At 40.3% G+C, this 22,366-nt stretch overlaps 2 protein-coding genes across 2 annotated transcripts in view; one reads left to right on the forward strand and one right to left on the reverse strand.

Annotated features, from left to right (window-relative positions):
* Positions 1-1,822: 1,822 nt before the first annotated feature.
* On the reverse strand, positions 1,823-11,414 carry LOC115008565 (ubiquitin-conjugating enzyme E2 variant 1-like). The gene is made up of 4 exons (XM_029432248.1): positions 11,328-11,414; positions 8,931-9,079; positions 4,990-5,115; positions 1,823-3,115 (listed from the first exon to the last, which is right to left on the reverse strand). The coding sequence occupies exons 1-4, from the start codon at positions 11,347-11,349 to the stop codon at positions 2,969-2,971; spliced, it is 444 nt and encodes a 147-aa protein (XP_029288108.1). The 5' UTR covers positions 11,350-11,414; the 3' UTR covers positions 1,823-2,968.
* Positions 11,415-17,795: 6,381 nt separating this feature from the next.
* The window catches only part of plxnb1b (plexin b1b), a 108,584-nt gene continuing 104,013 nt past the window's right edge, over positions 17,796-22,366 (forward strand). Inside the window, 1 exon segment of the mRNA XM_029431107.1 lies at positions 17,796-18,194. The gene's annotated coding sequence lies outside the window, so the exon portion shown is untranslated.

Raw genomic sequence — 22,366 nt, forward strand, 5'->3', positions numbered from 1 at the left:
AACTTTCTATGGATATGTTTGGATACAGCACTCTGGGAACAGCCAGCTTCTTTAGCAATGACCTTTTGAGGCTTCCCCTCCTTGTGGAGTGTCAATGACTGTTGTCTGAACAACTGTCAAGTCAGCAGTCTTCCCCATGATTGTGAAGCCTGCTGAAACAGATTGAGACCATTTAAAGGATCAGGAAACCTTTGCAGGTGTTTTGAGTTAATTAGTTGATTAGAGTGTGACACCGTGAGTCAACAATATTGAACTTTTTCACAATATTCAAATTTTCTGAGATACTGATTTTTGTGTTTTCATTAGCTGTAAACCGTAATCAAGATTAAAACAAATAAAGGCTTGAAATATTTCACTTTGTGTGTAATGAATCCATATAATATGAGTTTCACTTTTTGAATTGAATTAGTGAAATAAACGGACTTTTCCATGATATTCTAATGTATTGAGATGCACCTGTATGTTATATTAATGTGACAAACACGTCACATTAATATGACAAAAGAAAAATATAAAAAAAAAATTGAATTTCATTTTGTTTTTGATATTGAAATTTGTCCACATAATCAACTCATTTTAGAATGGATAAGGCACAATCTATTGTCAAATGAATTATTGTTTGTCCATTTGCACTCAGGAGTTAGTTTAGTATACAGCATTGCATCTAGCTGATGGTTTCTCCTTGGAAGAAGTCCATAGTCCAAAGCTTGTGTGTATGGCATATAACGGAGTTAAGGGCACCCAGCTGTAACACCCAGTGTGATCGATTCACCAATCTTTTCTCCCCCAAGCTCAGGTCATGTGCCACTCTTTGTTTCCCTGCAGAGAAGAGGCAAATAGAAGCAACAGCTGCTGACAGCTCAGAATGAAGGACGACAAGTGCTAAACTCCACAGCTTACTTTGACCATTGATGCCTCTCCAAAAGTGATGGATGACACTGTATTATTCTGCTGGGTGCTCTAGTCTCTCTCACTTAGGTTTGTAACATGAATGAATGTGCAAAATGCAGCTCAAGAATATAAGAGACACTGAGGCTTAATATAGAAACATCTCTGCCATGATAACCTTTACAGGCTGGGTGCAGAAGCTCACCAAAACCAGCATGTAGAATTGTTCCAAACAAGCGTTGCCCAGATGAGAAATGTCAACTCTTCATACCAGAGAGAGAGTTTCCCAACACATTATTGTCTATGTATGAAGAATAGAGTATGTTAGCATCATGGCCACTAAGGTTTTTCTGTTTGCAATTTACCCAACTTAGTTACCATTGTAAAGTTATTTTAAGCAGAAAATACTTCAGAGATAAAAGGTGGCGTGATGGGAACTTCCCTGATTTTACACAGAAATCTCAGTGAAGCGTACTGTAAAAACAGTTGTACAGTTTGCTCTGTGGCAGGAGTAGTTTGTCATATCTAAAAATCTTCAAAGAGATTTTTAATATCAATGAGACCTAGCCTGGTAAAATAAAGGTAAAATAAAAAAATACCTGACAAGATAACTCAGAAAATAAACCCAGCATTACAAGCTGAGAGCGCAGAGTTTGGAAGTCTTAGACATTTAACTGTCCGGGGGGTCTAATGCTATTGGTTGCATAATGGGAAATGTAATATCCAGCGTTTTTGGACCTCGACTCATAATAGGATATAATATTCAGGAAATCTTGCCGCTTCAATTTTGCCAGATTCAGGTGCCTGTATAAACAGGAAGAATGATTACAGCAAGAAAAAACATCTTTCAACCTTCATATGGACACCTACTGTTTTCAGACCAACTTAAAAAATACAGTGTATGTGCCCTCGAGAATCATGACACAAACGCATGCAAAAGTAATAACGTTTAATTCAAATAAAACCATGCAACAGGTCACCATCACCCTGATTAGATTCAACCCATTATAAAATAAACATCCAAAGCCGTACATTGCGTTCAGTGGAGTACAGCCCAGAGATTGAAGAAACCAAAACAAGAACAGCAAACAAAAAAAAAAAATCACAGCTCCTCCTGCTCGGCTCAGGCCACAATACAGTGGCCATGAATAGGTTCCAAGCGCACAAACTCTACGTTTTCTGAAGAGAGAAAGCACAAGGGTCTGTGCCCGCCCCCCCCCCCCCCGGCTGCTAAAATAAACAATCACCATCACAAAGCACTATGAACCATATGGCACACAGAGGACAATTCTGAGAACATGAGTGATGAGCCAGCAGTGCCCTGGTGATCCATACGTTGTTAAATGTCTAGTAGTACTTTAATCCCATGTACCGGACATGCAATGTTTAAGGAAGGCCCGTGAAATTCACATCTTCGGGATTGCAGAAGCTGGGGAATTTGAGACTAACGCGGCCTGGGAGACCAAGCAAAGCATTGTGGTGGGTGCATGTTTTTCCTCTATGGGGTTTCAGCATACTGCAAGATGTTGACGTTTGTTGCTTAAAAAACAACCCAGAATTATCAACATTTTGTTTGGAGTTACAGAAGTACATTTGTTTTGCCGAGTAGTGAGTTGATTCAAACCCATAGAACAGGGACTATGTGACACCACTTGAGAAGAATTCAGCACGCACACACATAACTGGCACACTCAATCAAGACAGTTGTTATTTTATAATCTGGATGTAGAACACACAGGATGATAATAAAAAACAACATTAGTAAGTTGTATTTTTGTTTTGTAATGTCTGCACCATGAATTTTATGGATGACTGGGCACTGGGTGCACATCCTCTCTCTGTCCAATGGGAAGTGGGAGTCTTGGATAACATGATGGTGTAGTTTGAAAGTAACAGAGTCAGTGTTAGGTGTTTAGGATTTTCTGTGTGTTTCTGTGTGTGTCTGTGTGTGTCTGTGTGTCTGTGTGTCTGTGTGTCTGTGTGTGTGTGTGTGTGTGTGTGTGTGTGTGTGTGTGTGTGTGTGTGTGTGTGAGAGAGAGACAGAGAGAGACAGAGAGACAGGGGGATAGCAGCAGGCGCCTCAGTTGCTGAACACCTGGCCTTCGGACGGCTGGGAAAGCCTGTTGTTCTCTTTCATCAGCATGTGCTCTCTGAGCACCTGCAGCACCATCCGGATGTTGTAGGAGTTTTTCCATCTGCACAGTGCTGTCAACGCCTTTATGTCCACCTGAAGGAGGTGGGATTGATCTTTTATTATTAAAGGTATTGTGCAGCCTGGCATTAAGGTTAAATATATCTAATGCTAGTGTTAGAACAAAGAGTGCAATTCAATTATTTCAATAGCTTTTTAAATAAAAATATGTAAAGAAATGTTAAACCAATTTTAGAAGCTAAAGGTAGCTCTAAATAGGAGTTAGGAGTATATCCTATAAATATGGGGTCATATCAATATCAGTCCTAACTTTAGGACTCCTGTTTCAGGTGTAAACAGTAGTTCACAAAAGCATTTTAGGGCTAAACAAGCTCCTGAGTCTGAGAGAAGTTTGAGACAGAGGACTCTATCTGGGCATTTGGTTGGACAACAATCTAAATGTCAAGCATCAAATTGGAACTCTAATAAACTCAAGTTCACACTAAGCTTCTTAAATAGATTAAAGTTATGTTACCCTACACCCTCATGTCAACGTCTGGTTACAGGCCCTCTCCTTTCTGAGCTATAATATGGTGACCATTTACAGCTGTGCTTGTCCCACTACTTTGGCTTACTTGACACATGCTGCTTTGGGATATATTTTAAACCACAGGACTTGTCGCTGTACATAGTACAATCTGGTCAGATGGTCTTCACTAGCTATGCGCAGGATGCAGCACTGCTATATTTTAATGTACAAGGCCATTCTAGGCAGGTTACTCATGTACATATGCTCTAAGTTTGTCTTTGCATGTAATACCTACAATCTTAGATCAAATACAGGGCTTGGCTAAAAAAGTGCATTTTGTATCTTATTGTATACATGTGATTCTAAGTCACAGAGACCTAGGATTGGGAAGGGAAACTCTGTACCAAGTAAGAACCGAATCCAAAATGGCAGGTACCAGGTGAAAAAGAGAGCTTTGGTTCTGCTTATCGGTTCCTAAACACTCACATTGGCGTTCTCTCTGGACTTGGTGGCGCTTCGCAAAGCGATACATTTTGTTTTGTCTCTGCACTATGGAAGCATTAATAAGAGATGTGAACACAGGAAGCCGAGCGCCATGGACAGCTGAGTGGGCGGATCTGTTAACCTTTCCGAGATAGAATGGCTTTCGTACACAGCAGAGGGTCAAAGCCCGTTTTATTTTTCTGTCAGAAGAATTACACAATCTACCAAAAATAAGGTATGTGAAGGACCCTGGGCATATGACATGTGAAGCAGCAGAACATGCAGCCCGTTGAGTCTGACTGTAACATTAATGTCAGAACAAAGTTACTATATCAGTGTTTTTAACATAAGCAGGCCACTCCAACAATTTACTACTAAAAGCTAACACTAAGACTGAAGCCTAAATCAAGTCTGAAATTCCACTGGTGACAATGGTGGCAGTGTATTTTTACACTTGTCAACGGGCACAATTGGCCATTGGTCAATGCCCGGGCATATACGGTGAAGGTGAAGGCTCGCAGCTTCAGAGGGGTCTGCGAGTGAGTGGGTGCGAGTGGGTGCGAGTGCGAGAGGGTGCGCAAGTGTGCGAGCTTGAGGTGGGTTAGAGTGGGGGCACGGATTAGATTTGTATATCTATTATATACAACCAATGTGTTTATGATTAAATTGGTTATAGAGCACAAAGCTCTTAATATATCTAACCTCATGCTTTTGCTCTCAAAGTGAAACAGATTGATGCATTTAACTTTAAAATGTATAAAATGTTCTTCTGGGGGAGCATGCCTAACTTCGGTGGACCACCCACCACAGTGCGTCAAAATCCAGTGGGAAACACTGTGTATATTGCATTGGTCCAATTTATTCCACATAATACAAATAAATGCTTGAAATTAATGATGAATTTAGAATGTTGATCAAACAGGCAAGAGTGGATGCGCAGTAAAATTTGGATACTTACCACTCCATTTGAACTATGTACGCCACTCAGGTTGATCTTGTTCACAAAGCGGACATGGGGGGGGCACTCTGGGTATCTGGATCCACATTCTATTTTCAGACTGTATATCCTGCCTTCATAGACAGTCTACAAGAAAGAAGACAAAGAAAAGACTACAGGTTAGCTCAAAGAAAGAGCAATCAACATTGAGCTCCACTGTTCATTGTTGAACAGCGGTTGACAATAATCTCCACTCAAGGTGCCCTTAACCTCTTACAGTGTGGGCGAATTTACCCGAAAATACCTACAAACGACATACCCAAAGTAAATTGAAAGCTGCTCTTCAACCATTTGCACCAGCTGCATGATTTTGGTCTCATTCAAAAGATAACTCTCTTATTGTTCTTGCAAAACAGTGAAGAATCTCTCCAAGTGCTTCTGGCACTGAGTAATAGTGGTCTGAATATACTGAATTTGAAGAAAATACACTGCCTGAATTTCTTTGTTGAAAAAGATGCCTGGGAGACAGGGAGAGAAACACAGACGGAGAGATGAGTGAAAAGTAACTACACATGGCGCTCTCCAAGAGAAAAGTGGACAGTAAAAACAGTGTCAATGTGAAACGCCACTATGAGACAGAGCACAAAGTGTTTGACCAAACACATCCACTCAAGTCTGAACTGAGGTCACAGAGCACAATATGATCAAGCCAGCAGGATTCTGACCCCTTCATTCACTGCCCAACAACCTGCTCATTTTCCCTCAGAGTTGCTAAGATTCTGGGTCAACACAAAAAAACATTTACTGATGGAGGGACTGTCAAGTGCATGAGTGCAGTAGCTGAAACCTTGAGGGAAAACAAAACTTAAGCACTTTATTTTATTTTTCTAAAGTTAAGAGGCACTTTATTTTAAGATGCACAATTTTTCAAAAGCCATTTTATTTATTTTCTCTTATATTTTTAAATGCAGCCCGAGAAGAAAATTATACATATCTACAGTATTATATATCTGTATAGTTCAATGTTAAGTGACAATAAATATTGCCAAAATGTTTTTGAATTGTACGTTTTTTATTAGATTTGAAAGTCAGTTGTTGATGACATGCAGACGTTGATACAGCTACTGGGCTGCTTCAATACATATCACACTAATTCATAATGCACGTTAGACATTAGGATGTTCCGGACCTTTGCTTGAGGAAATTATCTCTAACTGGACCTCTTTGAATTCTAGCTGAATACCCCTGCTGTAGAGCAGTGTTTCTCAAACTTTTTCAGACCAAGGACCACTTAACCAATAAAAAACACTGACGGAACACCTAACTCCCCAAATATCCATAAACAATAGGCCTGCTTACCACTCCAACAATATATTACAAATGACAGCCTAATAATGAGCTTTATGTGACCGTCTCTATATCGCTCATTCACACATTAAATCAACAATACAAATACAACTACGGATTCTACAAGCATTTCGTTCATATGCGATTTAACTCCAGATAATAAGACCATCTGTCTCTCCTGCAAACCACCATGTTGTGTAAACAAGAGGGACTGACCTGAACTACCTCCTGACTTTTGAATTCAGTATAAATACCGCAGCAGAGGATTCACTCCTCTGAGCAGCACACGGCAGTCTTACAAGCTTACGTGTGAGCGTTTGTACATCTTTTTGTATGTATAATTCTGCTCCTTCTTGCAAGAATATTGATTAAAACTCTTATTTGATTTTGATCCTGACTTTGTGGGTTTATTTAAATATATTTTTCCAACAACGGTAAATGCTGATAGATTGTACACATCAAATGAAACGTAGACTACATTTATTACTGAGTTTATTACTGAGTGTCAGAGTGAACGTACCCTCAGCAAGATACAAAAAATTCACCACATTTAGTACGACACAAACTTCCGCTGTGGATTTTCCAAAATAAAATACAGTAAAACTATGGTTGCAGGTCCAAGTTTAAGAGGAAGTTAACAATAAACACAAGTTAATTATTTAATGTAGCATAAATGTACCTTACAAAACACAGCAGATTTGCCTCATTCCCGATATCAGTCGACTCGTCCAGTTGCAGTGTGAAAAACTGGCTTTGGCGTAAACGTGTGATCAGCTGATCTTTCACATTGTCAGCCATGGCTGTTATTCGCCGCTGGACAGTGTCATTGGAGAGGGGACCCTGTTAATTTTGTCGCTTGCTTTCTCCCCAAACAATAATGTAGTCATGATCTTGGCAGCTGGTTTGACTCAATTCTCACCTATCTAATGAGGTTTACCTGTTTTTGCGATGAGAAGGGATAGCCTATATGATGCCTCTGTAGCCTTCACAGTTTCTAATGTCATTTGTTTCTTGAGTTCATCACGTTCTCTCAAACACTTAAAGGTTTCCCAATGTAATCTTTGTGTTAGCTCTCAAAATGTCGCTTGAGCTCGGCGGGTTTCATAGCCTCGTTCGCCAACGACTCGTAGCACAAAGCAAAGTGAGGAATGGGATCCTCTTCATCTCCAGTCCAAACAATTCCAAATCTTATGTCGCTGTGATATTTTCTTTTCACTTTAGCGCTGGACTTTCCACGTTCATGCCGAGTTTCACAGCTTTCAGGCGGGTGGTGGTTGGACGGCGAACCGCTCTCCTGGGACTCAGTAACGGACACAAAATGACTTGTTGCTGCGGCTGAAGCACTTGAAGCTGCTGAAGCAGCTGCATCAGGACGATGCACCTTGCCTGTCGCGTCAGATTGTTCATTTAATTTTCTTTTAACTGACCCGGTCTTTAGCCATCGATCCATCTTGTCAGTTGACCGTGCAGATCATTTATGATGTAAGAACATAAAACGAACCTACGCAGCTGCGTAGGTTCGTTTTACCATCTAAGATCTACACATAGCTGCGTAACTAGGCTACATCTATGCTACACTCTATACTTGTCATTTTTAAACAGTTTGAACTTATAAATTGATTTCAAACGTGACATTTTACAAATATACTCGCGGACCACTGGACCACTCTTTGAGAAAGACTGCTCTAGAGGGTAGAGGGTAGGCTGAACCATGCAAGTGCCATCAAAGGAAAAAGAACACCCTCAATTTTGGCTCTAAGGAAAACATGCATATTCCACCTCAAAGTTTCAAGCACACTGCAACAGAGTCTTCACAAACTCAAAGACATCCAGCTGCATTCACTATGTCACCATCCTGCTGGCAGCAGTGGGGACATGTTTCACAAAGACAACAAAAAGTGTTGTTGTTTACTCTGATGGCTTGTGGGAAGTTCACCCTCAATGCAAAAATTGCCTTTCTCCTGCTGCTCCTCATCGAACTACTTCGCCGTGTTTGGAAAAATCCTAAATGTTTTCAAATAAACCAATGAGTTAGAGCAGCTGCTAAGTAAGTTAGGCCTGCATGATGTAATGTTGCATATTTCGCATACTCGCTGTCAAAGAGCTTTTTAGAAGGTTGCCCTACCTGATATTTACCTGTTTCTAGTTCACCCTATTACAGCTTATCCTCAACAAGAAGTGTCACAACATCCTCTACAGAACTACTGCTGTTTGCTCATTAGCTGACAGATGTATAGCCATGCATGCAACCTTATGTACCACATGCACTCCATTTAACAGTGTTTCCCCACCCTTGCTACAATTGAGTATGTAAGTGCAGCACACCCACACAGCCAAATAGAACACACTGTTTACCATGTTGCTGGCATTGCTTTTCTTTTCTTATGAGACAAGCCATTGATTCAGGTCAGCACAAGCAACATAAGCCCTTTATGTACTGGTTTTAAATTAAATAAGAAGTCTACTCATTAGGGACACCAGTCAGCGTTTGGAGCGCTCAAAATGTTTTCTTTTTATAAAAACTTTTAACAATCCTGAACTGCTAAGAGTTAGACGGTCCACTGAAGACAGAGCAGTATGGTGTATTAGTTCTGTAGGCCCAGGGAGTAGTTCACCTTGGAGGGGCCGAAGATCATTCCATTCCAGTGAGTTAGCGTCATGTCGTCATCATCTGCCAGGCCCCAGCTCACTGTACCGTCTCCTCCTCCCTTCTGACCTTCTTCCAGTTCCTCCAGCAGTCGAAAGCTACGAGGAACTACGATGCCTTCACATACACACAGAAAAAGGACGATTAAATCATTTCTGTCTATTCATACACTGGGAAAAAATTCAGTCACAAAAGTCATACCAGTGTTTCCCCTACCATTGTCTTGGAGGGGCGCTGCGCCCCCCTGAAATTCAAGGTGGTTTTTGTTTGTTTTTCCTGGATTTCTTTATTTTTATATTCACAACTCACTTTTTACATTAATTAAAGTAGAGATTTATGTTATTTATCTAATTTATGTGCACGTTTCAGTGTTTACAGCAGTGGTCCCCAAACTAAGGCCCGCGGGCCGGATACGGCCCGCCTCCACATTTGGCCCGGCCCCCTGAACAATACCAGGGACGCATTATGATTTTTTTTTCAGTCTGGCCACGCGAATCCTAGACTAGCCCCTGTCAAATAGAACGGAATAATGGCGAAAAGGTTAGGTAAGAGAAAAATTGATTCAGAATGCAGGGTATTTAACCTGCAGTGGTCAAACGATTCTTTTTTTGTTCAATGCAAAGAAAAGGCTGTTTGTCTCATCTGTTATTTCTGTGAAGATCCCGGAAAGGGTTATTAATATTTGGTTATGTGTGGCTTTCTGGAAAACAATAAATGTTTACGTTTAGGCACCCCTGCGATCGTCACACTTTTTCTGTTACAAACTGACCCCGGCCCCCATCAGAGAAGGGAACAATTATGTGGCCCTCACAGGAAAAAGTTTGGGGACCCCTGGTTTACAGTCTCTGACTCGGAGGAGAGGAGGGCACTACAAATAAAACCTTGCCTCGCGCACCACGCGTGCAAAACAATGCCTCTAACCAGCTGTAATTAACAGGTAACGTGTTGCTTTAACAAAGCTCTTCTTAAACTTCACAATAAAAATGGAAGGTTATTCGAGGGTTAGCACAATCACAGTTTAAACCTTTTCTATGTAACCACTGAGGAGACTGCAGAGGGCCCAAAGAAAAACGTACTAACTCTAAATACTTATACGTACTAAATATTTAGAGCCCAATTGCACCATTCATCCAATGATGATAGAGGGTCACTTACGCTATTCTGCACTGGAAAATTCATTCAGAATCCAAGTTCCAACAATATTCTCACCTGTGATGCAACATTGTGGGGACATCAACCGAATGGACGTTTGAATCATTTAATCTTCTTATTTTGGGGCCAAAACCATTTCAAATGTAAATAAGACATTTGGTGTCTGAATTATACTGTGGTCTGTTAAAATTTATATTATTAAAAGGAAAGATAAAACAAAGTTGAACCCAACATCTAGCATTGAGCTGTGTCACCTAGACAGTGTCAGGGTCATACAGACCAAGCTTCATGGACAGGGCGAAAGAGGGCAGGACTGAGGACTATCTTTGATTCTGATTTCTGGATCTCTGAGTCAGAGAAACATGTGTAGTTTTCACATTTTCCTACGTTTATATTCCAACTTAAAAATGTATTTAAAGTGTATGTGAAATGTTTAGTGCAAATATATCAAACATTGAATGACAACAAATTTAACTATGTCGATTTTTATCTAAATGGTATTCCTTCATTCATCACATAGATTATTTTAAAGAAGCTATCATTAGTAATAGTTTGCCCAAACTGGCATTAGGTGAAGTTATTATCTTTGGTGTAGCCAAAGGATGAGGAACTACTTTACGTAGCTAGCAGTTTAATGAGTTGCTTCCTTAATTAGTAAATGTCAAATAATACTGCTTAGTAGAGCGGTTGGCGATACGTAAGCAGTAAGACTGTATTTACAAGTTGTCAAAGAATACCTTGGTTTCAGTTTTTAGGGATGAACAATATTTGACAATTTCTTCCGGAAAGCGGAGCTGTGCTGCCAGCTAACGTTATCTAAGTAATTTACCCATCAAGCTAGTTGCGGGCCCCGCCTTGCGAACACAGTAACAGCAACACAATATACCCCAGTCAAATGTGATTTGTGGAGCGCACTGAATCAGCATGTAGCCTTTTCTCTGCCGGCTAGCTTCATAATGGTAAATCAAGGTTGTTGCAGAAGCCGAGTGTTGATCAACTGTGGGCCAGTTTAGCTAGCCAATGCGCTAGCTAGCAGCGTTAGGGACAGCATTTTCTTTCATACAGAGTCCCGTTACAGTAAAAGCTCCACTGCAGATAGGACTCTTGGGAAATGCTACACTATTGCGCAGCTAATATGGTATGCTGCAAATTGTACATCGTAAGCAAAATTATTGAAAAAACATTGTCTGAACTGCCGATGAAGTCGGCTTACCTGATAAGGCGGCGTCCGCCATCTTTGTCACTGGTTTACGGAAGCGCGTACGTACGATGGCGCGTGTCCGCTTAGAAAGGACGTTGTTCTTCCCCCAACAATTAATATTTTCATTTGATTTATTTCATGAAATTGGTATAGTTATGCTTAAAAAATAGTGTTTGGTCCACATGAACGGTGACATCTAATAATAATAATAATAATAATAATGAAAAAATGAATTAAATAAATAATAATAATAATAATAATAATAATAATAATAATAATAATAATAATAATAATAATAAATTGTATTTATAAAGCGCCTTTCAAAGCTAAAAGCAATCTCAAGGCGCTAAAATGCAGGACAACAACAAAAACAACAACAACAGACTTTACGGAAAGGCTTTTGTGAAAAGAAAGGTTTTGTCTCACTTTATGTGGCTGTGTCGTGTCGAATTTGCTGGGTTTGTTTCTGAAGAACTATCTCGAGTTTCAGAAAGGGGGAATTGATTTAGACTTTGTGCTACAATGGCACTGAAACACAGCCCAGAGCACATGGAAGGAGGAGTTTATAAAAGTTATTGAAAGTACGGGTACGCCATCTGCTGGTAAATGTGGATAGTCTTAAAGGATAGGTTCACATTTGTCCACCCCTGTCTCCTTTGATACACAACATGGGTCGAAAATGACCCGAATGAGTTTTAATTGTAAATATCTTTGCAATTAATTACTTTAATCATTCAGAATTCCTCAATTAACTTGTTTTTGATCATCACAAATTCTTATTTTAATTTTTCCTTTCTTACTTTTTGAATAAAACATTGTTTTGTATCACTACCCTTCTAATGCGCAACATTGGACCCGTATTTGTTTCCTATGTTATTTCATGCATGGCTGAGTGTTTCTTTGCTATATTTATGGAAATCTATTTATTTAATCATTTTATATTCCAAGTATTCATTAAATATCTTGTTTTTGATAACCACAAATCATTGTTTTCATTCCCCCTTTCTTAATTTATTAACTAAAAGTGTTGTTGTATTACTACATCAGGTTTAAAAATGTGTCAAGTGTGATAAAAATGAAAAAAAGACATACTATAATAATAATGTTGTTAAAAATAATTATTATAGCAGTGGTTTGGACCAAACAACACATTTAATATTTGAAATCTTTATTTGTTACACTCACACATAACATACATTATACAGCCGATAACCCTGTGAGATATTGAACTGTTAGTGTGTCTGTAGTATAACTGTAGTGAACTGTGGTGAATGTATACAATGAATGAAGAAAAGAAAAGAAAACTGATTAAATAAAAACATATGGGAACAGCACAAACTGCCATCTCAGTGCATACATGCTTCACAGATGACAGTCACAATGGACAACTTCTTCAACCATATCCCTCTGGCTGAGAAGCTCCTTGAGAAGAACTTGACTATTGTGGGGACTCTTCACCAGAACAAGCCGGACATACCGATTGTCACGAAGCCATCCAAATCGAGCATAGCTCAGTATTTGGATTCAGTGGCAACATGACCATGGCGAGCTATGTGCCGAAGAAGGGGAAGGCTGTTGTCCTCCTGAGCACCATGCATGATGACAGAGCAGTGGATGACAACAGTGTGAAGAAGAAACCAGAAGTGATCCAGTACCACAACAAAACAAAATCAGGAGTGGACACAATGGATCAGATGGTTTGCACCTACACATGTAAACGGAGAACACAGAGGTGGCCCATGGTGCTCTGGCACAATGTGCTGGATGTTGCCACCCTCAATGCCTACTCCAACTTCACTGCACAACACCCTGATTACATGGGTGGTGTGACCACTGCACGGCGGCTATTCATCAAGGAGCTGGGCAAAGAGCTTATCATGCCACATATGAAGAGGCACATGGAGGGCACGCCCCACCTCCAAAAGCACATTACAGGAGCAAAGGAAAGATGTGGCCTAAAAAGAACAAACGCAGCCACCAACCAGCTACAGGAGGACACCTGACAGGAGAGCCAAAATGAAGAGGAAGATCTGCACAACTGCCAAAGACTGAAAATGTGCAACAGCCCCGTGAAGGAGCACAAACATGTGACTGTCATCTGTGAGGCATGTATGCACTGAGATGGCAGTTTGTGCTGTTCCCATATGTTTTTATTTAAATCAGTTTTCTTTTATTTTCTTCATTCCTTGTATACATTCACCACAGTTCACTACAGTTATACTACAGACACACTAACAATTCAATATCTCACAGGGTACAGGGCTGTATGATGTATGTTATGTGCGAGTGTGACAAATAAAGATTTCAAATATGAAATGTGTTGTTTGGTCCAAATCACTGCCATAATAATTATTTTTAACAACATTATTATTATTATAGTATCTCTTTTTTTCATTGTTATCACACTTTACACACACGGGTCATTTTAGACCCTTGTGTTAAAGACAATAATCTGGTGGCCATGTAAACACTGAAACAGGTTTCGCTTGCTATAAACATTCAGACTCACCAGACTTGAAAAAAAAGTGAAGCTATCCCTTAAGTACTAGTAGCCCTACCTCACACATCAGCCCACACAGTTTAGAAATGGATAACTTGCTTATACTGTATTTGGGCGAGAATATCTGTGGCCATGTGGGAAAATTAAAAAATAGCTTTTTAAAAAAACAACTATTTATCAACAAAATAAATGTTATTGTTGAGCTTCAAAGGTAGGCTAAGTCTTTACCTTGAGAGCCAACAAAAAAATCTCACATCTATATCCATTTAGTAGCTGTGGTGCTTGTTAATCATACGAAACTGTCTTCAGCAAAGGAATCCTGGAAAATTATTTAGAATGTTGCATTTACACCTTACAGTTATTCATTGGCTCATAGCTTAATTTTACACCATATTCAATTGACCCTTTTGCAGATACCCTGCTATCAAGCAAACAAATGAATAACGAGACCGGTTAGCAGGACTTTTCAAAACTCATTAACCGATTCCAATAAATTTGGTGGATTACTCCTGATTTAATCCAGCATTTTTTAAAGGATTTCTTAACATTATGAGGGCATCTTCAGACATTTTCCTTTCATTTAAATAGCTAATTAAGGCTATGAGATCAATCCTTGTATCATTCATCATTCATAGAGACTGGGCTTACGTAAAGTATAGTTTCAGCTATGGATAACTATGTCAAACTTCAAATAAATATTTAAACCTTGTGAGTTTTCCCCCAAAATGTTCTCTAGGAAGTTTCAGGGTTGAAGAAAAGTGAGAGAAAGGTTTTTGAGAGGTGTTTGATGTACAGCTGAGTTTTTATTCCCATCAGTAAAGTATTAAAGCACATTAGAGCAGAGACTGGAGAGTCCTCTGAAACACTGCTACCCACACCTCCCCCACCCACTGCCTATGAGACAGCCTCCCAGCCCCAACCCTACTCCCAGCCAACCCAGCTTCTCTTTGCTCTCTAAAGACAAGTTGGTGTGTGTGTGTATGTGTGTGTGTGTGTGTGTGTGTGTGTGTGTGTGTGGGTGTGTGTGTGTGTGTGTGTGTGTGAACTGTGGGGATGAATGCCTCAGTGTTTTTCACAGGGACATGAATACAGTGAGTTGCTCCTGACAGACAGGCATGCCCATTCACACTCTGCTTTTCCACTTTTCAAACTCACTTCTCTGTCACCCTGCTATGAATACAGGCCTGTGCTGAGAAACGTACACACAAATCCACACAAACAGCCACACAAACCGAGGGGTCCCCATAGAATTCCTGGGTATGACGGTACTATCAACTTCAAAAAAGTCTATTACCCACATATAGTGTTTTGTATTTAGCTGGGTAATAGTGGTTTTGGGCGGTAATTCTGACATGTTCTAAATAGTCTCCACCCTTTTGTATTAATAAATAATTACATTTTGTTAGTGCACGGGCATAATTCAAGCATGTCCTTCAGTGTGTACTTCTCTGTCTTTTGGTTTTCTGACAATGGGATTTGGGAGCTTCTACTGATTGGGTTATTATCATTACTTCACTTGCAGTTCTCTGTTGTACGCCAAACCTCTCATGTACTTGTTATATGTTGTGTCAATAACAGTCAGTACTGTACACTGAGACAAATACATGCATCCTTATGTTGGATGTATGATGAGGATGAAAATGAGGTGAATCATATGCTTCATAGTCACGTGATCTCAACCCAACTAAACACAAATTTTGGAAAAGCATGTCAGATCTTCTGTCTTTTGGAAGACTCATCCCTTCAGTAGAGTTTTAAACGAGTCCTAAATCTCAGTCAGTCAGTCAGTTAGAGAAAGAGAGAGAGAGAGAGCGAGAGAGAAAGATAGAGAGAGATTTTTGATTTTTCAAAAATACTGTATTTATTTAGTTTAAAAATAAACTATAAAGCAGGGAGTTCTACGTTAGCCAGAGGTGAGGTGTTGCTGTTGCTGTTGGCAGGAAAGATTTCCTGAGCTGAATCAGCCTGTTAGAGAAAGAGCTCTGGTGTCTGTCCAGCAGATTGAGAGGGAGGTCAGGATCATCCATCATGGATAACAGTTTTGTTCAGTGTCCTCCTCTCCACCACAACTCCAAAGGTGTCTGGTTTGCAGTCAATAACCAGCCAGCCTTCCTAATCAGTTTATTAAGTCTGCTGGTATCCCCGGCTCCAATACCGCTCCCCCAGCAGGCTACAGCCAAGTACAGTGCACTGGTCACAACAGACTGAAAGAAGATGCACAAGTTGACAGATCTCCGCTTCCTTAGGTAATAGTCTGCTCACCCCCTTCTTATATACAGCTTATATACACCAATATTAGTATTGGTCTTCCGGTTCAGTCTGCTGTCGATGTGCACTCCCAGGTACCTGTAATCCTCCAGCACATCAGCCCCCTCTGCCTGAATACACAGTGGCTGTGAAGCCGTCCCATTCCTTCTGAAGTCGGTCACCAGCTCACTGGTCTTGGCCACATTCATAAGCAGATGATATCCTCTAAACCCTGCACACAATTTTCTGCCAGTGCTCTGTACTCCTCCTCGTGTCCATCAATTATACACCCAACCACTGCACATGTATATGACTTCATATTGTATATGTAAAGATGCATGATATTATATCTTAGATGGGTGTTATTGATCTTATCTCAGACATAATTATGTTGCCATATTAAGGACAGAATTTGTGTAACATTTTGTTTACAATACTTCCTGACATGTATTTAGAAATTAATATTATAACATGGAAGTATACTGCACTGCAAGAGCAGAGTAGACCCCACTGTTGTTGTCTTGCCTTTGAACTGAGGGGTGGGGCTGAGCGATCTTTGAAGTGAGTGTAGCTTATCTAGCTTCAGTCCTCATTATAGTAGAATTAAGAGAGGGGCGATAAAAGGCTTCTTTTCACAAGAGGGGCCAAAGATACACCCTCCTGAAAGAAGACAAGTGTGTGCAGCAGGTTTTGTAATCTGTGTGTGGTCTCTATTGATATGCATGTCATGTCTCAGAGCATGACATGTCCTCTGTAAATGGGGGAGCGGGTAAAGACTGGACCCCAGACAACATCATGGAGCACAGGAAATCTTTACAGCTTTAATTCCACCCATACTAGTTTAATGCTGCATTATAGCCAAAGGCTGGTGCTTATTTCAAAATAGCAAGGGAAACAGTATATTTATTAATCTCCAGTGTTTCCTTACATTAGCTGATTTATCAGTATATAGTTTAGAAACTCATAGTGGTAAGCATGGGTGCTTGAGAGAGATACGTTAATTTTAATGAATGGATTTATTTACATCATAGCTTTCACTATTTCAACCAGGCATCAACTTTATCTCTCTGAATAAATGTTAAGTTAATGATGTTAGATGGGTACCTAGAAAAGCCTGTCAGTGAAGTGACAAACTTTGGGTACTAAACCATTCCAGCTGTCAAATACAGTCTATGTATGGACTGCATGTCTCCTGTTGTCCAGAAGGGGTCTGCCATGTACCAGTCATTTCTCCAGCAGCTAATGCTGCCTTCAAAGTAAGAGGAAATATTGGATTTACGGTACATCGCAGCACACATTGACGCAGTGGAAGCCTCAATATGAAATTACATAATTTCATTAAATGTCGTGTTTACCAACCTGAACAGCTGCTGATTCATTCCTAAGTATAGTCTATCTAAGTTATGTGAGAGCCAAAAACAGCTCCCTCTGGATACTGTTCAGAATACAGTTTAGCTCTTCAAATATCGTCTACTATAACATACACATACAGTTTGAAGACTTCCCCTGTATCATCATGTACATGCCAGCAACCCGTTACTCTATTTGAAAGTAGTTTTGTTCAATTATTTTTATTTTACAACCAAGAATTAGCACCGGAAATTAGACTTGTTTTTCTAAATGTGCACTGTGTGCCTACCTTACTTTCTGACTCGGTTTTGGAAAATACGAGGAGCACATGAAGGCAGCATGATATATCCCCCTTTGCTAGACCTCTTTTTACGCCTGTGGAGAGCTGTGCGCAGCACCAAACCTTTCCCACCACTACCTACCGGCTACATGTGGGGGAAGAAACCTGCGGAGGAAAGAAACTACAATTAGCATTACTTTCTACTGCATGGAATAACTGCACTGATTTTTTTCCACGGAGGCGTTAGGTGTTTAAACTAGTGAAAGTTGGATGCCTGAGTGGACATTTGCAAGTCTGGACAGAACGACAATGGAATTTGTGATCTCGTAACCACGAGAAATAGCGTTAACATCTGTGTTGTGTTAGCTAATTTGTCTACGTATATAAGCACCGTTTACAGACAAATATGAAACTCTCCATGAGACCAGTGAAGAGTAGTTAGCTTCGCTGGAACGAGGAGTGAGCCGCGTTTGGAGCCAGTGACTGGAGACTTGTTCACAAGGTGAGTGGCAGTCTGGGCGGTGTAGTCCGCCTCTACTCAACACATTTGCTCTGGTTCTTATCTTTCTGAGTTGAAATTACAACTGCAGATATTTACCACGTGTTTCCCTCTAAATGCCCGAGCCTCTGCCATGTGAATAGCGATATCAATGCAGTCGTATTCGTCATTTGAACAACTTTTCGCTTTAAACATCTTTTGTGTACATGTTTTACCCGTGCCCACTTTGTTTTCATTCAGGCTTTGGTTTATTAACCCATACACTGCGATAGCTTATGCCAGTTGACCTTCTAAAGCGCAATTACTTCACAGTGCTTCACTTAGTTAGCTAACTTATCCAATACACATCTTCTAGGCACTAAAAGGCACTAGCGTTAGCTATCACTATGTTCATAATGCAGCACGAGGTGTGATCACCATTTAACGGTATTTAAATGTGAAGCGATCAAACAAAATCTCCAACTCTGACATGGACTGATAGAGCCAAACCGGTCAGTGTAGCTTATTGTGCAGGCGGAACTGCCCAGAGATCAGCCGACGTTAGACCATGAGGGATTTCTAACACTACATTACCTCTCGGACAAAACAAGCGGACTTTTACATGAAAGTAGTCCGATTTAGTCGCTATAACACCCACAACGATTTACTATGTAGATGAATGAGGATTGTGTGAATAACGGGTCAACCAGATTTAAAAAATTGACATTTTAAATTAAATTCTGTTATTATTTCTGTACCATGTGTGTGCCAAATTTACCACAGAAGCATAGTAACTCATAACAATTGTTCACGGAACATGCATGCATTTTACAGAAAAATGTGCCCCAGAAAGGGAGGTCACCTACATACAAATTGAACTGCATAAACTGCAGATGATGGTAGTGCACGTTAATATAAGATATCAGAAATGAAAAGGAGATATCCATGCTGGGGCTGATAATACAACTCTTTAAGATCAAAGGTCAGATGCAGGTCTTCTCGGTAACACCGTGCAATATTTTATTGTGTTTACACTTGGTTACAAGTGTCCTGGCTGATGGCCCATCACAGGGGCTGCCAGTGAGAGTGTGTGACCTCTTGTGTTTTTGTCTCCTGTGGGTGATGGTCTCTTCACTGTTTAGTGCCTTCTTAAACCATGGCCATCTGCTCCTGTTGCCTCTGAACAGAATTGGTGGTTTAGTATAAGCCAGGAAATGAGATGGAATATCCGATGATGATGATGATGATGATTGCTCATTTATTTTAGATTGTTGATGGCATTGTGAACACTAGGCTGTGCCCAGACAATTCAGACAATCATGTGAGTATGTACAAGACCTTGCAGGCCTGCAAGGTCTTGTACATACTCACATGATTGTCTGCATTTCTAAAAAGAAACTCATTTTCAAATGATTGTTTTTTTTAAGATGATGTTTTTGGGCATTTTATGCCTTACTTTGATAGTGATGGTGGAAAGAGACCAGGAATGTGGGGAAAGTAACACTACATCTAATGCCATTTATTATTTAAAAAAATGGTCAATGCTTTTTTTTTTAACATTTCTAAGACAAACCCATTTTGGGGGTTACGTTATTTTGAACAGCAGTACTTTGAGAGGTACCAGTTCACCTTAGGGGCACTGCCGAGGTGTCCTTAAGCAAGCTCCACACTGCTCCAATTATGTTTGATCGAAATACAATTATCCCCAGTTTTCAAGTTCTGCAGCTACTGAAAACTAGTCAAATGTGACAAATATAAGTAAAGCTTTCAATTGCTTCCTCAAATGAAAGTTGTGGTTTGTCAGATTATGTAGTGCATGCAGTTAGAAAGGATGTTTAAGCGGAGACTTTGAAACTGGAGCACATGTTTTCATTGCTCCTGAAGTGAATGACTGTTAATAGCCAGCATGTTCTTATACTTGTACCTGGATAAAGTCAGACACCAGGTCCCAGAGCTGCCTGATGCATCAATGCCATCGCTATGGTGTGCACATTTGACTTTTTAAAGGTCACTTGCAGTGACCTGAAAATTGAAATGGTGCAAAATGATTGAGAACCATTTGTTTCAATCATTTCTGTTTGGAAAACATTTGAGAAAAAACCCTTACTGTTGTTTCAAGGACAATGATAAGATAAAGAAGAGTTTGTTATCTTCTTCCGTTGGGTTGTATCTGTAGAATAACTCGGGTGTAATAAAGTAAGTCAAATTTAAGGCGAACACTTTAAAAGTTGTAATATCTTTTTAAATGTTTTGATTTCTCATTATTGAACAAACAAATAATTCTTGAATGGAATTATTTTCACTTGACTAAGTAGCAACCAAATGTACAGATATCAACATTTAACAGACAGGAGTTGTAAGAGCGGAGCTGCTAAAGTGTGTCCAATAAATGTGACACAACTTTTGTCACAGTCAAGGTGCCAAAGGTCAAAAGTTGCAGGGGGCTGGGTGTCGACTGCTCTTGGTTTCTGTGTCTGGCAGCTGGAGGGACTGCAGGGAGCATGTAGGGTCAAAACCTTTCACCGCTGCCGCTTCCAACCAAACAAACATCCTTAATACAAACTTAAGTTAACTGTTGTCATCAGCCGAAGCGAGGGTGTGAGGGTGTGAGAGTGAACGTTGTCTGAGAGGATAAGGGAACTCTCCCGTGATTTGTCTTCCATTCCGCTCTGTCATTTATGCTGTTATTCTGGTAATGAACAGGTGGGGAGACATCAAGGTGAGACAGAGGGTTTGATAAACTGTAACTGGCAGGGGATGATCATCAGCTTGGGCGTTGATTAAGTATCTGTGAAAATTGCAGCCAGGACAGGGCAGCCATTGCAAGGTGCCAAGTCTATGTTACATTACATTACAGTTCATTTAGCTGACGCTTTTATCCAAAGTTTGTTACAAAAAGTGCAAACAATCATGGGGATACAACCCGAACAGCGAGAATCTTGCAAGTACATTAGCTTGAAATAGGTACAATCCTTTAAGTCAGGGGTGTCCAAACTTTTTTTCACTGAGGGCCACATACAGAAAGAAGGGCTGGGCCACTCTTTTTGAGGTATATTGCCTAAAAAATAAATCAAGGGGGGAGGGGGTGAAATGAGGGGAGAAGGGGATGGATATATTTCAAGCTTGTTAAACAAATAAGTTATTGGGCTTGTCAACACATCAACTAACGCTAGTTAGAAAATGTTATCAACTTTAATTGAAAAATGTAGCTTATTAACATGAATACTTTGTAATATATGTTTTAACTCTCCTGTAATGGGAACAGCGTTGGACTCAGTGGGAGCAGTGATGCTTTGGACTGAAGGATGCTGCAGGTCAGGAGTAAGTTTGGTGTTTGAGATACGAAGGACATCACAGAGATGGCTGTCGGTCATTTAGGTTCTCAACCTGCTTTTGTTCAGAGTTAACAGAGAAAATGTTTGCTCACATATTTGAGTGGGGAAGTGCGCAACATTGAAGTTGTCTCAAAGAGACGGAGCTTCACACAGAATGCTTTCATGTGCGCAGTCGGCTCTTGTTCAGTGTTGAGATGACCAGTAAGATCAACTAAATATGCCAGGTCTGCCAAACACGGAGGGTCACTCAGTTCATGAAGAGGTCGGTCCTTCTCTTTCAAAAACAGATCGATTTCTGATCACGGAGCCGCGACTCAGCCAGCGCACATCAGAACTGTGGAGTACTTCCCCATATTCAGCATCGACATCAGACAGGAAAGCTTGAAATTCTCTGGTAAAGTCCTCGTGTTCGAATTATGTTGTGCCCTTTAGACTCGTAAGACCAAGCAGCTCTTCCGTAACGCAAAAGTTATCGTCAACTCCCCGCAAAACAAAATGAACAGCTGTGCAGTGTCTGTCACATCTGTGCTCTCATCACATGCAATCCTTTATCCTTTATTAATTCTTTATCTGACACTTGATGTTTTAAGTTAGCTTCAAACACATTGGGGGGCTGCGTCTGTCAATTTTTGTAACTTTCTGAAGCTGACGATCTACCAAGCATGTCTACTGTACTGCAACTGGCCAGGTGTGTAGAGGTGTAAAGTATTTTAACATTCTTCACTCAACTACTTCCGTCACCAAGTGTAACATGAATGCTTTAGAGGAGGACCGTTCGAAAGTGTGCGGCTTAGCACATTTTGAGCAATTATGGAGTCTCGCTCCTTATTTGACAGTGAGCTTTTTGCCACACCTTCAAGT

Source organism: Cottoperca gobio, chromosome 5 (genome assembly GCF_900634415.1).
Source record: "Cottoperca gobio chromosome 5, fCotGob3.1, whole genome shotgun sequence".
Classification (NCBI taxonomy): domain Eukaryota; kingdom Metazoa; phylum Chordata; class Actinopteri; order Perciformes; family Bovichtidae; genus Cottoperca; species Cottoperca gobio.